The sequence below is a fragment of the Lepidochelys kempii genome, chromosome 7 (genome assembly GCF_965140285.1).
Source record: "Lepidochelys kempii isolate rLepKem1 chromosome 7, rLepKem1.hap1, whole genome shotgun sequence".
In the NCBI taxonomy this organism is placed as follows: domain Eukaryota; kingdom Metazoa; phylum Chordata; order Testudines; family Cheloniidae; genus Lepidochelys; species Lepidochelys kempii.
The window spans coordinates 27,569,975-27,591,136 of NC_136386.1; the positions used below are offsets into that span (position 1 = coordinate 27,569,975).

At 41.9% G+C, this 21,162-nt stretch overlaps 1 protein-coding gene across 5 annotated transcripts in view; it reads right to left on the reverse strand.

Moving 5' to 3' along the window:
• CACNA2D3 (calcium voltage-gated channel auxiliary subunit alpha2delta 3) overlaps positions 1-21,162 on the reverse strand; it is a 724,110-nt gene that overhangs the window by 335,088 nt on the left and 367,860 nt on the right. For all 5 annotated transcript variants that reach the window (XR_013636032.1, XM_078853616.1, XM_078853615.1 and 2 more), the window contains 2 exons: positions 17,351-17,440; positions 3,904-4,017 (listed from right to left, as the gene is read on the reverse strand). Coding sequence is in view for 4 of the 5 variants with exons in the window: in XM_078853616.1 (XP_078709742.1) it covers positions 3,904-4,017; positions 17,351-17,440 (204 nt within the window). In the remaining variant the exon portion in view is untranslated. The remainder of the gene's footprint in view (positions 1-3,903; positions 4,018-17,350; positions 17,441-21,162) is intronic.

Below are 21,162 nucleotides of genomic sequence, written 5' to 3' on the forward strand. Positions count from 1 at the left end.
AATTTCAAAATTTCTTCCATGCAGGAACACAGAAAATCAAAACATTTTTAAAATTTCCCAAAAAAACAAATTTTACAAAATTGCAGTTTTGGTCAATCAAAATGTTTTGCTTTGATAAACTGAAATGTTCAGAGCTGATCTCAACTTTTTTATTTTATATTATATTTTATAATAAAAAGTCTGAAAAATTGAAATGAAAAGTTGTACTGAAATGGAAAATCAGAATGTTCGGTTTCAAAATGGTTGAAATGGAATGCTTTGACATTGCTTTTTTTCAATTTTCCCTTTGAAATGAATTTTTGTCAAAGGAGACATTTTTAAACGTTTCACTTTCAACAAACTGGAATATTTTTCCTTCAGAAATTTCGTCGGAAGATTTCCACCCCACTCTAGTTAACATACAACACTTTTGAAAATGTACCTCATTTAATATTAAGGAAAAAATACTGCCCTGGAGCAGTGTGTTCTCTGCTATAGGACTCCTACCCACACTGGGCCTCATGGCGGATTAGGGAGAAGAAAGTTCCCTAAAGCACATTTGTAAAGTGCATCCTGACGTGCAGCATCTGTGCTAGTTATCAGTGTCCCAGATATAATCCTTCTTCTGCACACAATGGCTGTTTGGGAACTTAGCACAAGGGTTTGCAAGGTTAACCAGATTTCTTGACTGTTATGGAGTGATCCTCCCATATTGCTCATACAGGCGGGAAAGAGGCTCCTGATGCCCTCTCCCATTTAACAAGAAAAAGTTCAACGGAGAGCAAGATTTAGCCCTACCCTATGATTTAAGAAAACATAAGGCCTCAGCGGACGGAGAACACATGCTTCTAACAGAGCCCTGAGATCTTCTATATAGACTAGCATTTGTTAGTATATCTAAAAGCTATCAGAAAACACAAGAAGAAAGTCGAGATGCACTGAAGTTCATAGTTCTGGGAGGAAAAGCTTTTCATCACAAGATACACTTGGTAAAATGGCACTATTATATTTCCTCATTATTTCTAAGCATCTGACATGGCTTTTTTAAAAACTTAGAGCTATTTTCAGTTTGTATCGTCAATCTATTATATCCAAACTGGAGATGAGAAGATTGGGGAAAAAATGCAACAAATGCTAATTCAGATTCAAAAGATAACTTAGCACCAACCATATCCCTCATCTTCTGTATTTGCTCAAGCAGCTAAGTTTTATTAGGGTTGTTACTCGCAAAAAGGCAAATTTAATTTTAAATGTGCAACTATTCACTGCAAGCAAATTTTAAACTATATATATAATTGTAATATTTGCAAGTAGGGCTGTGTTGATTAGTCTCATAAATCATCGAATCAGGGAAGAGAAACACCACTACATGATTTAATTAACTAAACAATACAGCACGAATGTTGAAATTCATAGATCAAGTATTCACAACTAACTCTTCACAGGCTATTAATACAGGTTGAAAACTGTACACTGACAGCTTTGAATAATTCTGAATAAGAATAAAATGGAGGATTTTGTTTTCCCCATACATATACTTTGTAATTTGAAAAAATGACAACTGAAAAATAAATCATTTGTTTAAAATGATTATGGTGAGTTAATCACATCCAAGTTATAGTCTGTTACTTTATCTCAAAACACTACTACAGCTGGGTGAATATTGGGGAAGCCACAAATATTTGTTTACATATTTTAAACACAAGCATTTCGGTACACATTTAAATACAGACATTTGTACAAGTTTGCTGGCTGGAATGTTTATGGAAACAGAGATTTTTAAGCAAATGTTAGAGAGAATACATGGAAAGTGAATTTAGAATTCATAAGCAAGATTATTTGCCACAGAAGCCCAATTCTAAGAGTAACACTGAGCCAGTTAGGGAAAAAACATATCCTACGATAAATCTAATAAAAAACAGCTAAAATTTTTAATACTCAAACTTCTGGCAAACAAGTTACTATATAAATATTGTATTATTCCCATAATTATTTGGTGAATCATTTCAATTGACAGATACATTCAAGAAAAATCACCATTTGCTTGTAGTTAATTTGTGAACAGAAACTTAGTTGAAAATCTTGCCATTGAATAAGTTATTCATTATTAATTCTTTTCCATGCTTTAACAATAAAAACAGAGGTCAAATGGGGGGAAAAAACCTTATTTTTATATAACTAGACATAATACATTAAAAAATTCGCTTGATCAACATGCACCTCAAGAAAATTAGGGAAACAAAATCAAAGGTCAAGTATGTCTATGTCTGAAGTGCAAATAATTTCTCCTGGATGAAGCATGAAGGTGTTTCTTGAAGCATGCTATTAGATATATAAAACATTTCTGTTACATTTCAACTTAGTTGGCAATTGAGATGCGACCCATCCAATTATGAGAAGTACACATGCAAATGTTGACATCCAAAGAGATTTCTTTAACACAGTACATTCCTTTAGTCTAGACTAATCACAGGTAAGGACACTGCCATATGAAGCAACAAGGTGACTAGGGCAAAAAATTAGTCCGAAGCAAACAACAAATATTGTCTTTTTTATTATTTCCACTGAGCAAGGACTAACTCCTCTTCTCAAGAAGAATATTATTGCTCTCCCTACAATATGCAAATAAAATCTCATGTCTGCATTCTTGAACAGATGTCATGCCTCTCAATGGATACTTGCAAAGGCACAAAAGTGATGAACTTTTTTCTCTAGGGAAGGGGAGTTACAAAAGGAGTTAGCAAGGTTTCTGAAGAGGGGAATAGGACTTCAGATGCTTTTAGTCACTAATGGATATTCTCTGAATCAAAAGCTCTTAACCAGTGGGAAATGGCAAAAATGTGTGTCATTTTTCCCTACATGAAATGACAGTAATCAGCATAACATTTCTATGACTATGCATAGAACAGAAACAGTAAGACAGTCTCATAATCTTCCATTTTCTCTCACTCCCCAATTGTTAATAAATGAGGTTTAGTTCAGGTAAAAGGGAAAATTAGTATAGAAAATAAATGAAATTTAATAAGCAAAAGAAACTTTACTAAAAATCACATGTCAAAACATATTCAGATATGTTAGGTATTATTCCATGCATTGTTGAAACCCCAGGTTTCATTTTCATATTAATCAACAGTATTCAGAGCTAATATGTGACTGTGTGCATATATGTGGTATATACCACAACAGCGAATTTGACATACAAAATCCTCCTTAAAACATGGTTGTTCTATAGAAAAGCAAGGCTCAAAAACAAACTACAAGAGAAAAGAAAACTACTTAACATTGGAATACAATGTATATAAGAGTCTTTTTCAGCTAGGAACTGCAAGAGGGCCCAGTACCAAAAGCATATTAATTTACAGGCTAGTTATGTTTGTTTGGGCAAATTTCCTCATCAAGGTATATAGAGCAAAATAGATATTTTAACTAGATCTACTGTCAATTGCTAACTCTGTCCCCGACTCTGCCATACACAAAAATACAAGAAAGTGCCATATTGTCTCCTGTTCTACCCATATAGTATGTCACTTGCCCAACGTGAGCCACAACACACAACACAATCTTCTCTGGCTCCTAAAAGCAGCATGCCATCACTGCATTCTTTATAAACGTTTCAGGAGAAAATGAAGGTAACATTTCCATTTTTAATGATTTCTCTTTGAGGAAACATCATATAATCCTAAAAACAGACCCCAGAGGTAATGATTTCCTTAGCACGTTGTTATCCTGAGAAGGTTATACATTGAAAGGCCACCTCCATCCCTAGACAAGATCATATAAGTATTGTTTTTGTCATTAGAGAAACATCCATCTATCTAAGTAAATTATTACAAAGACGTTTAAGAAACTTTTCATTAGACATACATTTATCATGGATAAAGAACATTCAGGTTTTCCATCAAACAGTGTCTATACTGTACTTACCTTCCTGTCTGGCCAGTTGTACTTTGCAAATATCGTATCATACGTGTCCACAGCACCATCAGTGATCAGCATTATGGCTTGACTGCAAATACTCCCTTGTCCTGTGTGATTGAACTGTGAAAGGAAACAGTCATTTGAGTAACAGACTTAAGTGCAGGTTTCAGAGTAGCAGCCGTGTTAGTCTGTATTCGCAAAAAGAAAAGGAGTACTTGTGGCACCTTAGAGAAGTGCGTAGGTCCTATAGAGAAGCTCTACTGAGCCCAGTGTGTAGGTTAAAGAAACATTCACATAATTTTTGTAATCTTTTATTATATATGTATTCATCTATTACACTACACTTTGTATAATAAAAGAGGTACCATTGATTATTGTGTCTCCACAGAGTGGTATAAACAGTCTGATCAATTAGAAGATAGACATTCATAAATACAGCATCCTTAGCATTTTCTCTATCCCCGCAAAAAACAACCCATTAAATGAAAAGCCCATATGGAACCAAATCCTCCAGTTGAGTACTGTGGAATATCAGAGGGGTGGGGTTTTTTTGTTTGTTTTTGTTTGTTTGTTTTGTTTTTGTTATCACAGTAGACATAAGCTACTCAAGGGAAGATTGCATTCCTTAAGGAATCTTTCCCATAAAGTTTTTATTTGGGGGAAATTTTAGTATTTATATATGCATATCTTCAAATATACCAGGGTGTCATACAACTCCTAGTGGATATCTCATAACAACTGTTTCCTCTTCTATTATACAAATACCAAAGTACAAGACCATAGTATCTAAGTGACTTGCAAATATTATTCCATGTATCAATTGGGGTATATTAAGAAGCAATATCATGCCAATTTTACAGATGAGGAAATGTGGCACAAACTCAGATAAATTAAGTCATTTTTCCAAGGTCACACAGGAAGTCAGTTCCTGATCCAGGAATATATCTTGAGTCTGAATCCAAGAAAACGGGAGATCAGTGTTGACAAAAATGTGAAATGGACTTAGTGAAAATCAAGAAGTGATCTGATACTGAATTTTGCAAAACCAGAAGAGAGAGGCTGGAGGAAATGAGTGCTCCAACACTGGAAGGAGAGAAACAACAACAATATGGAGAAAGAAATTACCAAGCATGGACTTGCCGGACAACCAAAAGCTTTATTCCAAGGAGGAAATAGAATATTCCTTTCCTTTATTCCATTTATGCAAATGGAAACTGAAAGCCCAAAAAGGGAAATTAGTGGTGATGAACCACATGCAAAATGTATTGGTAAATGCAATGATACAGGATAAAGATCAGCCATAAATGGAAGAAATATAGAGGACAATTATGAATGAAACAACACCTGAAGAAAGTACTGGAAATATTAAAGATTTGTTGATTGAACAAACAGAAGACATTAAGCACTGACCAATGCTACCAAGGATGAGGACCAGCAAAGACTGTAGGATATAGTACAAGCACTGGATGAAGCTCTCAAGGAAGCTGTAAGACTAAAACATGTTAGTTAGTTGAACAATATAACTTATGCTACAGCAACAGTAGCAGCTCAACGGTTTCACATCAAGCCAGTTGAGGATTTGAACCGCTGGAAAACTCCCTATATTGAAGAACTCCCATGAAAACAAAGGTTAAACCAAAAGATTAAGCTTTTACATCAGGATATCAGCCTACTGAATGAATTTTAAAATATCATTTGAAGAGAAAAGAAAAGCGAATGGCCCTGGAGATGAAATATGAGCTCAATGAAAGAGATTTGAGAGTTGTGAAGGAACAATGCAAATAGAAACTGATCACTGAGTCATAGGTGTGGAAGATATTCAGCACAAAGCTCTCAATATCAAGAGAACAGAATCTTCACAAGATAACCTCAGAGATTATTTGATCAGATCAACATGGGGAAGAATATTAGTGCTAACGGAAGGAAATTTGGTCTGAGGACATACAATCTGCTGTCTCATTTGTTGTATTAAAAAAGTGAGAGAAAAATTTAAAAGCCACGTAACAGAGGAATATACAGGAATGTCAAAGACAAAAATAGATGAGATACTAAGAATGAAAAATCAGAACGCCTCCAGACCAGATAGGATGCATGGAGTCTGCCTGAAATGCCTAACAACTCTCCATGATTGTTTACTTGAACAGCTTAATAAATGTTTCAGAATGGACGTCCAAGATGGTGATAGGGAGAATCATCCATATTAAAAAAAAAAAAAAAAAGAAAAAAAAAAAAAAGGAAGGAGGCCACCGTGATCCCAATCACAAGTTTAACAACTATGTGGAAAGTTCTTATGGCAATTCTGGATAGTGTTAGCATGCAATGGATGCTGCTTACTGAACAAAAAGCTGAAGAGTACACACAAAAGGCACTAAGACCACCTCAGGCTGAAAAGGACAAGACATGGAGAGGAGGTACATCCAACTACATGACAGAGGAAAAGGGTCTGCTATTGGTGAATCAAGCAATTGACAATGAAGAATAATGTTGAAATCAATGAGTCAGAGTAACAGATCATCTGGTTGCAGTAACAAGCAATGGCCAAGTGTGCAGCCCAGCCCGGAAAGCACAGAAGAAAAGAGAAAGCAAATCACCAAAGAAAGCCTCGAAAGATTTATACAGAAATTAATGAAGGGATAGCGGTGGTGAAGGATCGTACCCCTTAGTTATAGAGGATAACAAACTCATGGCTTGTAGAAGGATACCTCTAAAGAGAATCAGAAAGCCTCACTATGAGAGCACTAGAGCAGTCCTCAAGGCTTAGTTATGAATGAAACAAAACTGACCGCCAGAACTCCTCCCCAAACTGCAGAATGTGTTCCCAAAAGGAAGAGATGGTGGAGCATGTGCTGAACCCCTGCAGGAGTCTGGCTGGGAGAGAAAAACAGGTTACTCACCTATTTTGTAACTGTTGTTCTTTGAGATGGGTTGCTCACATCTATTCCACTTAGGTGTGTGTGCGCACTGCGTGCACGGATGTCAGAAACTTTTCCCTAGCAACTACCCATCGGGCCAGCTGTGGAGCCCCCTGGAGGGGCGCCAATATGACGCTCTATATACGATCCTGCTGGCCCCTTCAGTTCCTTCTTGCTGGCAACTCTGACAGAGGGGAAGGTGGGGGGGAATGGAATAGATATGAGCAACACATCTCAAAGAACAGTTACAAAAGAGGTGAGAAACCGTTTTTTCTTCTTTAAGTGCTTGCTCATATCAATTCCAGTTAGGTGACTCCCAAGCCTTACCTCGGAGGTGGGGTCGGAATCAAGGTATTGCAGACTGAAGAATCGCCCTGCCGAAGGCCGCATCATCGCAAGATTGATGGACAATGGCGTAGTGTGACGTGAAGGTGTGCACCAAAGCCCACATGGCAGCCTTGCAGATTTCCTGAAGAGATACATTCACCAGGAAGGCTGCAGAGGAAGCTTGAGCTCTCATGGAATGAGCTATAACAACAGGCGGAGGGACATTTGCCAAGTTATAACAGGTATGAATACACATGGTTATCCATGAAGATATCGGCTGGGAAGAAACTGGAGCACCTTTCATTCGTTCCACTATAGCAACGAACAACTGGGTCATCTTGTGAAAGGGCTTTGTCCTATCTATGTAGGAGGAGAGTGCCCTTCTGACATCTAGTGAATGCAGCTGCTGCTCTCAAAGATTGGCATGCGGCTTTGGATAGAAAACTGGCAGGAAAATATCCTGGCTGACATGGAAACGGGTTAAAACTTTTGGCAGGAAAGCTGGATGAGACCTAAACTGAACTTTACCTTTGTGGAAGATGCTAGATGGTGGCTCACACGTGAGAGCCCGTAGCTCAGAAACACGTCGTGCTGAGGTGATGGCCACTAGGAAGGCAACCTTCCAGGAGAGGTAGAGGAGCGGACAGGAAGCTAGCCGCTTGAAAGGGGGACCCATGAGGCAGGAGAAGACTAAATTAAGGTCCCAGGCTGGCACGGGGGCTTCATCGGGGGATGGATCCTTTCCAGCCCTTTTAGGAAAAGTCCCACGATGAGGTGTACAAACACGGAATGCCCAGAAGCTCATGGGTGGATTGCCAAGATAGCCATGAGGTGGACCTTAAGAGAGTCGAAGACCAGATGTTGGTCTTTCAAGTGCATTAAGTAATCTAGGATGCACGGGATTGAAGCCTGAAGTGGAAGCACCTCTGTTGGGCATACCAAATGGAAAACCTTTTCCACTTTGCTTTGTACATCATCCTGGTAGAAGGCTTGCGGCTTTCCAGGAGCACCTGTCTCACCAAGTCCGAACAGGCGAGCTCAGCCTGGTTCAACCATGGATCCTCCAAGCCATGAGGTGGACAGACTGTAGGTCCGGATGGACGAGACGACCGTGATTCTGTGAGATGAGGTCGGGAGTGAGAGGTAGATGCAGCGGGGCCCGGATTGACAGATCCAAGAGAGATGGGTACTGGCACTGGCGAGGCCAAGCCAGGGCCACCAGTATGACGTCTGCCTTCTCCCTGCGGACCTTGAGAAGGACCTTGTGGACCAGGGGGAATGGCAGGAAGGTATATAGTAACTGACCGGACCATGAGATCAGGAAGGTATCTGCGATTGATCCCAGACCGTGACCCCGGAAGGAGCAGAAAGTTGGGCACTTCCTGTTGACCTGTGTGGCAAACAGATCAATTGGGGGAACCCCCAGCTGTGAAAGACAGAGTGGATAACGTCCGGGTGGATCAACCACTCATGAGTAAGGAAGCGTCTGCTCAAGCTGTCTGCCAGTACGTTCTGAATGCCCAGCAGGTATGAAGCCTGGAGAAAGATGGAATGGGTTAGACAGAATTCCCATAGTAGGAGGGCTTCCTGACAGAGGAGACAATCGGGCTCTGCCTTGTTTGTTTAAATAAAACATGGCCATGGTGTTGTCTGTCAGCACCACTACACAATGGCCCTGCAAGTGGGACGGAAATGCTTAGCATGCGAGACAAATAGCCCTGAGTTCTTTGATATTGATATGTAGGGCCAGTTCCTCTACTTGCCATAGACCTTGAGTCGTCAGGCTTCCGAGATGCGTTCCCCAGCCCAGCACGGACGCATCAGTTACCAGGGTCAGAATGGGCTGGGGAGGGTCAAATGGGACCCCAGCGCTCACCATGAGGGGGTCCAGCAACGAACGCAGGGAATCAAGGATGTGCCCCGGGACAGTGAGCACCATGTCCAGACTGTCACGACCCACGCGACATACATACGCCAGCCACGCCTGTAGGGGCCTGAGCCGCAATCTGGCATGCTGCACCACGTGCAGGACATCATGTGGCCCAACAGCTTGAGGCAGTGGTAGTGGGGAAGTCGCGAAGACTGGTGATTATATGCGCAATGGCTAGACGTTGAGCCTCTGGGAGAAAAGCTCTCGCTTGATTTGCATCCAGAACCGCTCCGATAAATTCTATTGTTTGGGTCGGGGCAAGAACTGACTTGTTGACATTGAGAATGATACCCAACCGGTCGAACGTGTCCTTGACCAATTGCACCTGTGATTTCACAAGCTGGTGGGACTGGCCTCATATGAGCTGGTCGTCTAGGTACGGGTAGACATGCACGCAGTGGTGGCGAAGGAAGGCTGAGATGATCGCCATGCATTTGGTGAAGATGCAGGGAGCCATGCACAGGCCAAACGGGAGGGCTGTGAACTGATAATGCATCTTGTTCACCACGAAATAAAGAAAACATCTGTGAGATGGAGTGATTGAGCTGTGAAAATAAGTGTCCTTCATATTGAGGGCGGCATACCAGTCTCCCGGATACAGTGAGGGAATGATCATGCCCAAGGAGACCATGCGGAACTTCAAGTTGACGATGTACTTGTTGAGCTCCCTGAGGTCCAGAATGGGCTGTAGACCTCCTTTTGTCTTGGGAACGAGGAAGTAAGTGAGTAAAAACCCTTGCCCGTGAGCTCCTGAGGCACCTTCTCCACAGCCCGTAGAGCGAGGAAGGATTGTAACTCCTGGATAAGGAGTTGCTCATGAGAGAGGTCCCTGAAGAGGAATGAGCAAGTGGGGTGGGAGGGTGGGAAGGAGCAGAAGTGGATAGAATAGCCCACCTCTACTGTGCGGAGGACTCACTGGTCCGATGTAATAAGGGACCATACATGGTAGAAGCAGGATAAACGGTTCAGGAAGGCAGGATAACCGGCTGGGATATGGACTGGTAGTCCATCCTCATGCGCATCTTCAAAATGGGGGCTTAGGGCCTCAGTGGTGAGGGAGGCTTGGACTGCCCCTGGCCCTGTCCAGACGGAGGGTGCGATGGTCTGCACCTGGTGTATCTACTTCTCCTGTGGGTGAGGGGGGCCAGATGTGGATGTGCCCACCACCACCTCATCAAGTGAAGACAAGGAGGAAGCGACCAGCAGGATTGGGTCCGAGACAGCCCCTTGGTTCACTGGTTCCGGTTCCTCCTGGGCACTGGGTGTAGCCTCCACCAGGGGTGGGCATGGATCCAGGGTTTGTGTGGGGTGTGGAGGAGGATGACTGATGGTTGCCTCGGGAACACAGGACCAGAACATGATGGTGGATAGACACCTGGAGGGGCACCCTGGTCTTGGTGGTACGCCAAGGGAGTCCAGAACTGCCACTTTTTGGGTTGGCAGTGGGGCACCAAAGCATCCTGTTGGAGACTGCCCGGACCTGATCAGGGTGCCTCTGATGCTCCCGATGCCCTGCCCGACCTGGGAGAGGGTGACTGGGAGTGGGACGGCCAAGGAGAGCGGTACACTGCGCTGGGGGGGGTTCCGCATCCCCCGATGGGCGGGATGGGTACTGTGCAGAGTTGCAGGACCCAGACGATGATCTACGGTGCTGTTGTAGGGAGTGGTACTGAGAGGTCAACTGGCGCCAAGATGTTGGATTTCATCTTGGTGGGTAGTGACCACAGGAGTGTGACTGCGACCAGTGCTGTGCTGGGGAACGGTGCCATGCTGGGGAATGGTGCCACAATGGAGAGCGGTGCTGTGCCGGGGACCGGTGCCACGATGGGGAGCGGTACTGCGATTAGGAGCGGTGCCGCTGCGTGGAACAGTGTCAGTACGAGCGGTGTCGTGAGGTCTGACCTTGACTTAAACCTCATCAACCTTAAACATCGACCTGTCAGCCGATGACCACCTCGAGCTGGAGAGGCTCAGAGGATCGGGGCTGTGAGAACAGAGCTGCGAGTTGGACCAGTGCGGAGTATGGCAGTGCCAGGACTCAGAGCGGCGCGGTGGAGCTGATCTGGGAGCAGGCAGCCCAAAGATTGCCAGTTTGCCCCTTGCGGGTGCCAGGACTCAAGATAGTGTGGGCCTCAAGCCTGGAGACTTAGGCACTGTAATATCAATGAGGCCTCTGGCAGTCTCAAGGGTGTCAGGTGTGGAAGGCAGCGTGACCTCCTCAACCTGGAGATACAAGGAGTCTGGCGGTACAGGGCTTCCCGGGGAGGTGGGAGCCCGTGGAGGACGAGGCCTACTGGGAGAACTGTCGGCCTTATTCCCCTGGTCTGCACTGTGTTCTGACGGGGGTGCGATTACCGCCTTGGACCTTCGCGGGAACTTCTCCATGGCCTGCTTCTTGTGAGTAGCCAGAGAGTGAGAATGGTGCCGGGGGAGCGCTTTTGGGCCCTGGGGGACCGCCAAGCCCTAGAAAGGCATGCAGAGTCCTTTGGCGCTGAAGACGGCACCGCTGCAGGTGAGCTCCGCACCGAGGCACTCGGGATCAAGCATTGAGGCGGATGGAGAGCAGACTCCATGAGGAGTTGTTTAACTCTAATGTCCCTCTCCTTTCTAGTGCGAGGTTTAAAGGCTTTGCAAATCTTGCACTTATCCGCCTGATGGGATTCTCCCAGACACCGGAGGCAGGAGTCATGAAGATCACCCATGGGCATGGACTTGCTGCAGGAGTCACAAGGTTTGAAGCCCTGGGCTGGCATGCCTGGGGCCCTGAAGGGCACTCGTTGAAGGGGAAATCCCTTCAAGTGTTAACGACAACACTTAATACTAAAGATAACAGATAAACACTTGACTCACAATAAAGATAAGTAGAGAAGCTAGGGAGTAGTGGAGCACTTGCGAACAAGAGACCACTGTTCCAATAACCGTCACTGGCGTAAGAAGGAACTGAAGGGGGGTCGGGCTGATAGGGCCATATATAGAGCGCCATATCAGCGCCGCTCCACAGCCGGCCCCACAGGTAGCTGCTAGGGAAACATTTCCAACATCCGTGTACGCAGTGCATGCACACACCTAACTGGAACTGATATGAGCAAGCACTCGAAGAAGAATATATGAACAGACACAACGAGGTTGCCAAGTGTCTGCATTGGAGCCTCTGTGGCAAGGTCTCATTTAAATGAACCATGTGGAATTACAACCACTTATTCGAAAGCGCTCTAGAGAATGAAGAGGCTAAGATTTTATGCGAACTGGCACAGCCTGAATGCTGCAGGCAAACAGGACATAGTTGTTACAGAAAAGAAGACAAACAAGACAATGTTAATTGATATTGAGATACCAGCAGCAAAACAAACATAAAAGATTGTGAAGTATGAAGAACTCTGCCACAAAGTGGAATGATTATGGAAAACTAGAACATAGACAAGCCCAGTGATTATTGGAGCACTTAGAGCGGAGGTGGGCAAACTACAGCCCGCAGGACCATCCTGCCCAGCCCCTAAGCTTCCAGCCGGGGAGGCTAGCCCCCGGCCCCTCTCCAGCTGTCTCCCCTCTCCCACAGCCATCGCCGCTTGCACCCCCTCCCAGGCTTTCCAATAAGCCTTTCCCGCTGCTCTGGGCGGCATGGTAAGGGGGCAGGGGGAGTTGGATAAGGGACAGGAGGTCCCGGGGCATAGTCGGGGGCAGGGGCTTGTTGGATGGGGCAGAGGTTTGTGGGGGCAGTCAGGAGACATAGAGCAGAACGGTTGGATATGGGGTGGGGTCCGGGGGGGGACAGTTAGGGATGGGGGTCCCAGGAGGGGGCGGTCAGGGGACAAGGAGTAGTGGGGGGGGTTGGATGGGTCTGGGGGCCTGTCAGGGGGTGGGGGTGTGGATAGGGGTTGGGACAGTCAGGGGACAGGAAGCAGGGGGTGTTGGATAGAGGGTGAGGTCCTGGGGGGGTGGTTAGGGGCAGGGGGTCCTGGGAGGGCGATGTCAGGAGACAAGAAGCAGGGGGGGTTGGATGGGTCGGAGGTTCTGAGGGGGCGGGAAGTGGGAGGGGGCGGATAGGGGGCAGGGGCCAAGCTGTTTGCGGAGGCACAGCCTTCCCTACCCGGCCCTCCATACCATTTTGCAACCCCGATGCGGCCCTCGGGGCCAAAAAGTTTGCCCACCCCTGACTTAGAGTGATCCCTAAGAGTGTGAATGAGCAGCTCAAGAATATGGTAGGAGCACAAGACATCATGGATAGTGACTTCCAGAAGACAACGTTCATAGGCACTGAGAGAATTTTACGGAAAGTCAAAGGAGAACGAGTGTATCTGAACTTCTAAAATGCAGAAATTCTACTGAGGGTTCAAAAAAACACCTGACTACCCAAACCTATGGAGTCGCGTCATGGTCAAGATTTACTGGTGACTTGGGGGGTAAATTTTAGACAGTAGCTTTCTCCTTTTTATGCTTAAAGATCACGCATGTTGTGAAGGCTATTTGTTTAAAAACCCAAACATCCTGATGATCTAATATTAATAACAACAACAAATAAATTTGCTGATGTTCAAAAACATTCTTCACCTCAAGGGGACACATACATCATGGTAGCAATCCATGGGTGTGATCTGGGGACACAGTTACTGGAAGGCAGTCATGAGTGTCACCCGCTACTAAAGCTTCATGATATTATATATTTAGTATTGTACAGTCAGCCAGAAATACGTGGTATTCCCAGCACAGGATAAAGAAGCAGTCACTCTTGCCGTCTCCTCTAACACAGCACAGAGTTAGTATCACATGCACGACACAATCTCTGAATGAACTGGTCTCACAGACACTTTAGTCAATCTTCCAAAGTGATTTTGAATATAAACACAGATATAATTCTCTATTTTCAACTGCATTTTCCCCCAGTGAATCTCCATTATCCTTTTCCTTACACTCAAAGGAAGGATACTTTGGGTCTCCAGCATGAAGCCGCTGAAGGCTTTGTCTAATCTTGAGCTCAGCCCACTTGTGTTTTAGCTACTGAACAGATGGAATTTCTTTTTCCATCAGATGTTTACAGATGAGTTGTTTGTAAGTAGATCTACTGATGAAGTAATAGAGCCAGAGGCACTGAGAAAATGGAATGTCTCTGTTTGGAAATCTTTCTGTTTACTTCAGCAGGTTTTGGATCAGGAACAAGATCCCCGATGCACTGACATTAAATCATAGTTGGGACAGTTCAGTGGTTTGAGCATTGGCCTGCTAATCCCAGGGTTGTGAGTTCAATCCTTGAGGGGGCCATTTGAGGATCTGGGGCAAAAATTGGGGATTGGTCCTGCTTTGAGCAGGAGGTTGGACTAGATGACGTCCTGAGATCCCTTGCAACCCTGATATTCTATGATAGTTCTCCCAAAATTACTGTAAATAGTTCTGGCATCTTGTGGTTCAGTCCTTCTGTCATTGCAATTTTAAGTCTCTGACTTGTGCTACTTTTCCAATCCCATCCAGTCTATGAGTGAGAAAAGTGGCATTCCTTTCATTATAATATGCTTAGATCTAACATTTTCCCATATCTATAAAATTAGTTTGTCAAAAGAAGGATTCATCACATGGACTACTCTTTTTAAATTATCCTAACTAAATTATGGAAAAAAGGGCAAAGTATATTAGAATATCTAAAGAATGGTGAAGGTGGGATGTCTTCATATATTTATTTTAAAACATTACTATTCTCTGTCTACATCTACATTATTCTACGTGGTAATCCTGCTGTTTGAATATTTTGAAGAATGCGATTAAATTCAAATGCTTTGATGAGTAATATCTCCTCATATTTGTCTAGAACTTTATTTTTATTGAATAGCAAGAGTGATGAAAGTGTTTTCCATAATAATAACAATGACAAGGGCCTTATGATGAACTACAATTAACTCAGTGATTCATCAGTTAGCAGTGAAAATTTCAATGCATCCTGACATTTAGAGCATTTAGTTGTGATTAAGTCTTTGAAATGTCACAGAATTTTATTTAATTGGCTATGATTTTTTAAAGAGGTAATCACTGCAAAGATTGCATTCATCACCAAAAGAGATAATTGCAGTTGTCACATGACATAGTAGGTGCTAACTACTGTACCAAGCACATCGGTATTCTTGCAGCAACTAATGAATACTGCATAAATCAATGGTTGGAAAGAACTTGGGAGTGGATTTAAATGTGGTTTTCAAAGACACTACTATCAACACCTTCAACTTCAAAGACATTAGTATTAACAAACTAGGCAAATACTGAAACTGAAATGCAGGTAATTGTGAGACAAAATTAACTGAGTTTAATTACTGTAACCTCTGAACCATCCTAAAAACCCAGCCAGAATCTCAATAGCCTATTTGTGTGATAAATAGCTTTTGTGAGAGTGAGACACCCCTAACTAACCTGTAATGTACAGGAACAGATTTCTACCCCTTAAAGGTCACATACTGTAGATGAAGTAGAAAATAGTTTAAAGTCCCCTTCTAAGGGAGATTAAGTAGCATCCTTCTGAACAAAGCTGTTTAAAAGCACACTTGTAAGAGAGCATAAAGTGAGTATATGTATAAAGACAGGTTTCAGAGTAACAGCCGTGTTAGTCTGTATTCGCAAAAAGAAAAGGCGTACTTGTGGCACCTTAGAGACTAACCAATTTATTTGAGCATAAGCTTTCGTGAGCTACAGCTCACTTCATCGGATGAAGTGAGCTGTAGCTCATGAAAGCTTGCGCTCAAATAAATTGGTTAGTCTCTAAGGTGCCACAAGTACGCCTTTTCTTTATATGTATATAACAGACATATTTCTGTGTTCACAGAATCTTGGAAGATCAGGGTTGGAAGAGACCTCAGGAGGTCATCTAGTCCAACCCCCTGCTCAAAGCAGGACTAACCCCAACTAAATCATATTATAAATATGTAAAGTAAAAATATATGAAGCTATTACCTCCATTTTTATATTATAAATGGAGGAAGACATTACTCTTCAGAGTCAGATCTGAAGGTACATGTAGCATGTTCCATCACTGCCTTCCCAATGATTCTCACTCACCATGGTTACAGCTCACTGGGACATGATTTCAGTTCATTCTCTCTGCTATCTATTTACGTAACTAGGTTTTTAAGTAGGCTTTATACTACACTCAGTTCTGTATTGTCTAAGTGCCTTACACATTTTAATACAAACACCTAGGACCTCAGGTTATCTTGATCACTGGAATCAATATTTTTTCCAGTGTATGTGGATTTGGAGGGCTAATCTAGGATGTGTTTTGTGCATACAATAGCTGATATGTACCGTGGCACATCAGGTTTCTGATATTATATTCTGTGTCCACATTGGGGCTTTTAATAAACTCTACAAACAGGCTAGAGTTGCTCATTCTTCATGCAGCTTCTCCTATAACCATGTTTGGCATGTTCTGTATCAGAGAATTAATCCCATACTGTTTGAGTGGACAATGCGGCAGTGGAATATATTTGCTTCAGCTTCCCACCATTGTATATACCTTTGTCCGCTAGACTGAAGGGCCCTCTACTGCTCGCTATGAAGTATTTATGAACCATGATCAGCTCATCTCTTACAGGCTCTTTTGATAATCTATTGAATTAAACTTCTTAAAATTATTCACTGTAAGGCATATTTTCTGACAAATTTGAAAATATTCTCAAATGGAATTTTGAATTCAAAATCATGAATATTCACACTTGTTTTCTTAGCGAACCAGCCAATGGGAGTGTGGAGCTGCTGCTCAGGGCGGGGGCAGCACGTGGAGCCCCATGGTCCCCCTGCCTAGAAGCCAGACCTGCTGCTGGCTGCTTCCAGGACGCAGCGTGGTATCAGAACAAGTAGGCACTAGCCTGCCTTAGCTAGGCAGCACTGCCGACGGGACTTTTAACGTTCCGGTCGGTGGTGCTGACCAGAGTGACCAAGTGCCTTACATGCTGCGACCCAGTATTGGGTTGCGACTCGACCTTTGAAAATCGCTGGTCTAATGTGAATAAACAGCCACTTAAATAATCTTGACAATATATATATGTGTGTGTGTGTGTGTGTGTGTTTGTGTGTGTGTGTGATAGATCTGCCACGTTTATTGGATATGGGCAATTTTCAAGTATTACACTGTAGGCTAGCTCATGAAGCACCTCTCTTATCATCATAATCCTAAGGGGGGTGGGGACTTTGAGCAGGAGCCGGTCATGATTTATTAGCTAGGTATTAAAATGAAAGTTCATTTTTGGCAATTAACTTAATGGGGGGGAGGAGCATCAATGCCAATGCTTAAAGAAAGGTGCAAACTTACATCACTGAGAATGTTGAAAGCCTCATTTAAAGCTATATCCAGCATTCCAATTCCTTTTGCAAAAAGTTTGTTGAGGTGTTCCCTGAAGTGCTGAAACATGAAAAAAACAGGTTGTAAAAGCAATATTCTAAGAAATTCAATATACATGTTAATACATTTTATAGAGGTCATTGACTGACGATTTAGGGTATTTTAATATACCTATATAACATTAATGATAAAATACAGATTAAAGTAAATCTGTGATAAAAGGGAACAATTTTGTTACTTACCTGTTCAATTATTTTTCTCATACATATCCAAATCACAATCCTGAATCACTGGACAGCCAGCTGTCAACACTGAGACAGTTCTCAACAATTTATAGCACACAATTCCTAGCCTGTTTAGGCAGAGGGAGCCTCAACATATTCCCAGTGGATGTTCCAACAAAAATAATGAAACCAAGAAAAAAATCCACATCTAATAGGATCCATCTATCCTCAATAAAAACAAATATTAGCAATAACTTTAGGAGTAAAGGGTATTGTGGATTGGATATATGAGGAGGCGGATAGACATGTTTTGTTATTTGATATTCTTAGTTCTGTTAGTCAAATGCAAACGGGACTGTTATGACAAGAGAAATTAGAAGTCCAAGATTAATGCACAAATTAGAAATTTGTGTTATTAACCTGATTTGTGTAAGTCGATATCTGGATGGGATTTCAATAAAAAGCTACATTATAAAAGAAGCTGCAAAATTGTCCAGTTCTCAAGCTATATGGAGTCCACCAAACCTGGCATGGATTGAAATGAGCAAGTACCATAGACAATAATAGCGGGAAAGGAGAATTAGGAAAGGATGCTTATGAGTTGAAGGGTGCTTGTGCGAGCTCACAAAAGCCTCATGTTAACAGAGCCAGATTCTGGGCTCCAAGAAGAAGAATTTTAGCTTTCTTTCCATTTCATTTTGTTTTAAAAGAAAGTCTCCGGAATTTAAAACATAAAAGTGTATAAACCAATCACTGTGGGAGAAAGGAATCAACAGATGGTCCTCACTTCTGCAGGAAGATGTTAGGGAGAATTTAAAGTATGACTTGATCCTGAACCATAGACTACCCATTTGTTTTCTCTTTGACCTTATACCCCAGAATCCTCTATGTGGTTTCAGCAAAAATGACTATTCACACTAATTCATAAGCAAAATTCATTCTTGGTGTAACTCCACTGAGTTACAGCAGGGATATTGGGGCAGTAATTCTGTGGCCGGTACTAGAGGCTTCAGAGGATATTTTTTTGGCAGGAATAAACTCTTATGCTCAGCCATTTAATCAATTTTCACTTTGTTTTCTGTTTAGGTGTATCTATCACTTCTTGAGCCTTAACATAGCTGCTTTGAAGGTTCTTAAACGAACTCCAATGCAATATTATGGCTGATAAAACAATTCTTCTACACCAGGGATGAGACATACTTACATCATCAAATTCACCCCTGTGCAGAGGGTTAGCGTCAAACCTATGGATTGCCTATGTCCCATTTAACCCTGTTTTGAGGCATTAAGTGGGACTTGAATCGTGCAGAGAGCTTGGGGTAAAATTACTCCCACAGAGCGATTCAGGAAGCTTGCACTGCCACTACCCATGCTATAATATTGGTTTACTAACTAAACACACTTCATTTTCTGGAACTGACAAAATTCTGTCCCCTTTCATAAATATTACATTCAGCAATAGTATAACACCACAACAAGGGTATAATAATAAGGCCAGAATATGTTCCAGACATATTGGACATTAAAAAAAACGGTTGGCAATTTTTGAGAGAAACTGTAAATTGCCAGACATGGAATGATCCCATTTTTATAACCAAACAACTAATTCACTTGATTTTTCTCTCTAAAAACAATGTTTTCATATCAGGGAATTAAGTCTTCTAGGTTTATAATGAAAAGATTGACATACAAACTGACACAAACAGTGTCATGAACCATGCTGCTATAAAAAGAAGTTGTATGTAGTATCACATAGTACGAGTCACTCTCTTAAACAATTCTCTATAATGCAACTTTTTTTGTAAAATAAAAGTATATTGTAGTTTATTGGAAGCAGAATACTTTCTATTTTGTTAAACTCTAGTAAATTAGAGGTAAAAAATTTACATCTCCGCTCCAGCCAATTTTGAGGCATACGTTTTTGCCACAAGAAGAGGCTAGTTTTCCAAAACAATGAGTGTAGTTTAATGTTAATAGTGACCTTCTAAATGTGGTTTCAGAGTAGCAGCCGTGTTAGTCTGTATTCGCAAAAAGAAAAGGAGTACTTGTGGCACCTTAGAGACTAACCAATTTATTTGAGCATAAGCTTTCGTGAGCTACAGCTCACTTCATCGGATGCATACCGTGGAAACGTTTTACTAAATTACATTCTTCTAAATGTGGTTCACACACTTCAATATTTTGAATAGCCAAAAGGCAAAGCCTTGTTTATCTAAATAAGCAGTGACAGCATAAAACCCAGTACAGCCTAGATAGTGAAATGGTGCTTTTGCCTCCAATACCAGATAATTAATTTAAACTAACACCAATAAATATCTGTATTATAATAGTAATAATAATTTTAATGAAATTCTTTCCTACTTGCTACATAGATATAATTAATAATTTGAATAAAGAAAATCACAAGTTCGGGCGAGTGGGGAAAGACTGGAGAAGGAAGCCATGTCTTGGGGGAAACCTTGACAGTACATTTGGCTTTATGGCATTTCTAGAACTAGATAAAGAACTAGATTAACTAGAGAAAGAACTAAATAAATGGATATCTGATCCAGTAGGGGAACACCTACATTTCTATATGGCCAAGCAATGTTTGTAATTGGACATTTTCAAAAACACAAAGCCAAATGAAACAAAGTAGTAATTATGTTTCTAAAATAAAGCAAAGTACCACTGACCTTTAATACATTTGTATTGCACTGAAATTTTTAAAGTAATAATAAAATGATGTGAATAAAATACTCAAACATTCAATAAATGCATTGAACTTTTTTATACTGTAACCAAATACAAATTTTAAAATCCTTGGAAATTTAAGCTTATATTGACAGCAAACTACATTGCCAGCTTTTCAACCACAATTCTGGGGCTGATTCTTTGTTCCTAGCATAATTCAGAACACCCTCCTGCGTACTCTAAACTGTCTATAGCCCTGATTCAAAGCCCAGTGAAGTCAAGGTTCCAATTAGGTTCAATGGATATCGTCCCCAGCCTAATGTCATGAAAAGGATTACTAAAAAAAAAACTGCTTTTCAGATTGTCTTGAAAAATGGAAAAATTAAAGCTAAATTAACATTTTCTGTGAACATTTTTGATTTGGTCATAAATCCATCTTTTGTCAAAACAATTATTTTGACAAGAAAATTTCAACTAGCTGTAGCAGCCACACCCCCTCTCTCACAGACCTGGCAGAGGTGGTGATGGAGCAGCGCACAGCTGTCATAGCTGCCTCTTGTGCCCCAGACTGGTGGAATCTCCTGGAAACTGGCAATACCAACTTTGTACAGGAGGGTCAAGGTTCTGAGCTTTTATCTTTTAATAAATCAACTGGATTAAAATAAGCAATTAAGAATCCCAATTGAATTTTTGCCCTTGGAAGCAGATTACTGTTCCACAAACAGTAATTAAATTAAAAAAGAACTTTGCTATAAAATAATGCTTCACAATAGTTTACAAAAGCTCAGAGTGTTTCACAGCCTATTGGATACTGTAAAAACTTTCTGACAATATATGTACACTATCACATATGAATATACATCAAGAAACAGATTATTTACAATT